A 5,081-nucleotide genomic window follows, 5' to 3' on the forward strand; every position below is an offset into this window, starting at 1 on the left:
TTAAGGGCCGATTTTGCCTCTCATGCTGTCTGATAATGTGCCCTTCTTTGAATAGTTTGCATGAAACATTCCTCAACAAACCAAGGCTCCTGTGGGGACAGCATTGAACACTCATGTGGGCTGCAAGCTAGGTCTTGTGCACTGAATTCCTACACTGAACATTCCAGCGGAAGAGCACCATTTATGCTTTTTGGCAGTCTTTCAAATTGCACACGCAACTGCGTGGCATGTTGCCAGACACAATGTGTTACTGCTAGGAATTCAGAAATGCGCAATTTTTTATTAAGCTATTTGCTAGCAGAATGTTGCAAAACTGCATTTTCTTTTGATGTTTTCTTAATCTTTTCACAGCAACTATGTACCTGCAAAGCAGTGGGTTATTCTTGACAAATGATGCACCTAGAAACACAACTTATAAATAGTACAGGTGCTAGCAGTAATAACTGACACAAACTAGCATCAATCAAATTAATAACTGCCTTTATCAAGCTAACTTTGCACAGATGTTAAAGTCGAGAGCACAAAGCTTGGTGCTTGCTAGGCCTGGGCAGAGATGTTATATTTATGGTGTCGCATAAGTGTAATAAAACACTGTGTGGTACATTAGTTTAATCAGGCATCCTCGCCTGCTCTGGGTTCAGTGGAATTGGGTGTTGTGCAACCCCAGGATTCGTTGTTGTGCTTTGGAACAGAGGTTCTCATAGAGAGTTCTGCAGAACCCCAGAGTTCGAGTGCTTTTCAAGGTTCCACGAGCTCCAAAATTCATTCATGAACCAACTCCGACTGTTCCATTACACGCCTTACTTAGGGACTGAGGACACTGCAATTATTTACTGCAGACTATTTCACTGTACAACCAGCTATTGTTAGTTGAATTTGGGCATTTCTTGAGGTACCATTTAACTGAGCATTCCTTTTTGCAAGCATATTAGACAGCAAGGAATGGAGATTGAAGCCAAGATGTGCGTTGTTCCTCGCCATCCTTTAAAAGCAGTTGAGATTCTCCGAATCTAGAAAAATTGAGAACCACAGCTATAGGGGCGCGTTATTAGTGTTGTGTGTCAGTTAGGAGCGTGTCAGTCAGTAAGGAGTGTTTTTTCTTTTTTTTTTTCTTCTTTAACAGTGCAGCTTCTTTTACTTACACTCCCAGGATGTGTAGAATTGGCAGATCCAAATGGAAGCACTGAAATGTTACCAATATTAACATATTTATTGGGTCCCTTGCCCTGCACTTCACTGCAGAACCAAGCTTTGTATTTTGTTTCTTTCTTCTTCACTGCCAAATTATGCGACCCCATTTGTACTTTCCCTCAACATTTTTCCTGCGCCTCTTTTGTTTTAGAAAATTCTCTCTCCAAACTCCTCCTGCACGCATTAGTATACAGTAAAACCCCGTTAATTCGGATTTCGCGGGACCGGAGAAAATGTCCGAATTAACCGAATGTCGAATTATCGAGAGGGGCAAAAAAAAAACGCAACAAACTGTCCCACACCAACATACCTTTATTTTTTGAAAAAATCTGTTATAGATGTCTGCTTTGTGCGAGAAACTTGCATCGCAACTACTATCTTACGCACCTCTGCCAAATGGTGCAGTGCACGTACGCTGTCTGCAGAGCCTGCACAAATGTCCTCCAGAACGCGCAGGGCGTCAACAGCCTCCGTCACAGTGTGATGCGGCAGTTCATCGCATGCATCGTCATCGTCTTCAGAACTGGGCTGTTCGCTTCCTAAGGCTTCTGCGATGATTTCACCGTCGGTGAGGTGGCCAGCAACGACAACGTCACTGTCGATAGCGACGTAATCACTCAGCCGAACATTCGATGGCAGAACGCTTTCGTAGTCTTCATCATCTTCATTGGCATCGAGGCCGTTCACACCGATGGAGTCGGTGCTATCACCGAAACCACTATGTCGGAAGCAGTTGGCGATCACTGCCGGTGGTGTGCCTCTCCACACATGCACCAGTATGTGTAGTGCACTTAGAAGTGTGACGTCATACTTGCGTCCAGCTTCCGTGCATAAGAGCATACGTTGAAGCACCTGCTTCCTGTACCGGCTCTTCAGGTATTGAATAATTCCCTGATCCATCGGTTGGAGGGAAGCAGTGGTGTTGGGTGGCAGGAAAAGTAATTCAATGTTTTCGAGCCCGGACATATTGCTGTGTGCACTGCAGTTGTCAACGACAAGCAGCACCTTGCGTTTTTGGACTGAAAAGCCGCGGTCAAGTTGTCCTAGCCACGCTTGAAATATTTCCGACGTCATCCAAGCCTTTTTGTTCGCTCGGTATTCTACCGGCAGCTGCTTTATATTCTTGAAGCACCGCGGCTTTTGAGATTTCCCAATAACCAGCAGTGGCAGCCGCTCCGTGCCGGTCATATTCGCAGCAAGCAAAACTGTCACTCTGTCCTTACTCCGCTTGCCGCCGACACACGGGTCCCCTTTAAAAGTGATTGTCTTATCAGGCAGAGCCTTGTAAAAAAGTGCCGTTTCGTCTGCATTAAATACATTGCAGGGCTCATAGGCAGCAAGGCGCCTCGGAAGCTGAGCCCTCCAATCGTTCTCGACGCTTTCATCCACAGCGCCTTTTTCGCCGCAGACACTACGGAAGACTAGATTATGCCTTTTCTTAAATCGGTCAAACCATCCTTCTGATGCACGGAAGGCTTCAATGTCCATCATTAGTGCGTACCTTTCTGCTTGTGCACAGATGAGGGGTCCACTCAAGGGCAGCTGTGCATTTAGCGTGTCAGAAATCCACCGAAGTAGTGCCTCTTCTAGCTTTGGGTGCGCTGCTGTCCGGAGTCTTTTTCGCTTGTCGCTGAACTTCTGTCCGTCGTAGGCTTCGAAAATCTGAGCTTCATTTTTTATGTATGAGCTCAGCGTGGACCTCTTCACGTTAAACTTTGCCATGATGACCTGTCGAGGCATTCCTTCCTTTACGGCTTTCAATATCTCGACTTTTTCTCCCAAGACCTTCGCTTTGCAGTACTTCGCCCGCTTTGCTGGGGCCGCAGTAGCCATCGCGGGGGCCTAAGAACGCAGCGCTATCGGGCTTGTTCCACGGGAAAAAATGAGAACAGGGGACTGCTGTCCACACTTCAGCACCAGCTTGACGCACACACCTCGCGAAAAAAAAAAGCGCACACCTTGCGTACGACACGCTCGCAACAGCTGAGACAAAGCGCGCTCTACGATGCACACGCAAAGAAAACAAAGGGAAAATGGCGAAGTACAGCCGTACGGCCAGCAGCAGAAAACAAAAAAGTATCCCATCGTGCCTTTTCCCATTTGATGTTTATAGCAATGAGTATGGTGCTGTTACATTTCGGTTGAACACCAGCGCCACCCGTGCTATAGTAGCCAGGCTTATCCCTCATTCACTATCATCATCATCGTCAGCCGCCCTCATGGCCGCCTTTTACACATACATTCAAGCTCCGCTGCCTGTCCGAATTAACCGAAGGGCGGCCAAATTTGTCCCAATTAACGAGAGTTTTGCGCCATAGAAAAGTAAATGCGGTTGACGGGACCGGATGGGCTGTCCGAATTATCCGATTTTCTGAATTAACGAGGGTCGAATTAACGAGGTTTTACTGTATTTTATTTTCACACAGCAGTGAAATTATTTGGTTTTCATCAATTAGTGTAGTTGGGCTACACTGAGCTGATTTTTGTTTGTCTTTCTGCTGCAGACTTGCAGTTTCCAACCAAAATGTCATTGCCATCCCACACGACAACCGGCAGGTTAGGCTGTACGACATGTCTGGTGTTCGCCTTGCAAGGCTGCCTCGCAACAGCAGACAGGTATGGAATTTTAATAAGAAAGCATTTCTTTCCTCATGAGTGGCACGTATAGGAACTGTGTACAGTGTGTGTTGTCGCGAGATGTGTACGGTATTTCAAGAGGTCAGAGCTCTCATTAATAAGAAAAACAAAATTGTGTGTATGCCAGGACTCGAACCACCATCCTTCCATGTCCCAGCCGAGTTGAAAGATTAAAAAATTGTCGCACGAGTGTTACGCACGAGGAAAGAGTCGGACGATCATCAACGGCCACAAATGATGACAACATTGATCGTGCGCGTGAAATGGTTCTGTGAGACAGAGGAGTGACTATTGATAAGTGGCACACAGACTACAAATTATTCATGGTTCTGCCTACGAAAGCATGCACAACAGTCTTAGTTTTTGTAAAGTCTGTACGAGATGGGTTTCAAAACAACTCGTAGGGCGCGGTGCATGCGTGGCTTGCTGGTCAGCCTCTTAGCCAAAAACCAGGAAGATTGTGCAGCGATGAGCCAAGTGCGTTGAAAACATAGAGGGTGCTATTGAAAAATAATGTTAAGTTCAGTTTCCTTCTTGTATTGCAATGAAAGTCACAGGTATGTTGCAGATCATTTTTGACTCGTCCTTGTAGCTAAGCATGCTATTGACAGGATATACTTCAAACGAATGTTACAACCCAATTAAATCAAATGGAAGTTGGGGATATTCATTAGGCCCATGAAAAATATGCTTGTTACAGTCAAGGAGGATGGTTGTGAAAGTAATGGCCTGTGGGTAATTTTAGCCTGTTTTTCTTTGAAATAAAAACGTTCCTCCTATCTTGCAATTTGGAATCCCATAGCTGGCACCTGAAAAAATGAATGTAAACTGAATGCAAGAAACCTCAACAGCTCTGTTATATGTCCTTATTTTCTACAAGATATTAGAACCTGCAAGCTTTTCTTTGCTTCAAACACAAGTTGACATCTTTATGCTATATGACTGCAAGAAGGCCATGTCTCACATTAGTGTGCTGCAAAATGCTGGTTTTGGCACAGTGCTTTATATCTCACTGTGTGCTGAAAGCCTTCAAAGTGAGTTATCGGACACCAGTCATAAAACGAAGTAAAAACATATAATTAAGATTTGCAGCAGTGATGTGGTTGGACAAAGCAGTAGCTAGTGGTATGTTAGCTGGGAAAGCATGTGTCAACTACTTCTCATTGCAGTCATATCCGAAGTGTTTCGTGCTGGAGGAGCACCCTGGGAATATCTCGGGGCGTTCTGAACATGGCAGCACTGCCAATTTTCAG

The 5,081-nt window shown here is 45.3% G+C and overlaps 1 protein-coding gene across 2 annotated transcripts in view; it reads left to right on the forward strand.

The window, feature by feature from the left end:
- Wdr37 (WD repeat domain 37) overlaps positions 1 to 5,081 on the forward strand; it is a 151,381-nt gene that overhangs the window by 144,555 nt on the left and 1,745 nt on the right. For both annotated transcript variants that reach the window (XM_084606025.1, XM_084606026.1), the window contains one exon: positions 3,696 to 3,807. In XM_084606025.1, coding sequence (XP_084462151.1) covers positions 3,696 to 3,807 — 112 coding nt within the window. The remainder of the gene's footprint in view (positions 1 to 3,695; positions 3,808 to 5,081) is intronic.

This window comes from Amblyomma maculatum, chromosome 6 (genome assembly GCF_055883805.1).
Source record: "Amblyomma maculatum isolate TAMU_Amacu chromosome 6, ASM5588380v1, whole genome shotgun sequence".
Classification (NCBI taxonomy): domain Eukaryota; kingdom Metazoa; phylum Arthropoda; class Arachnida; order Ixodida; family Ixodidae; genus Amblyomma; species Amblyomma maculatum.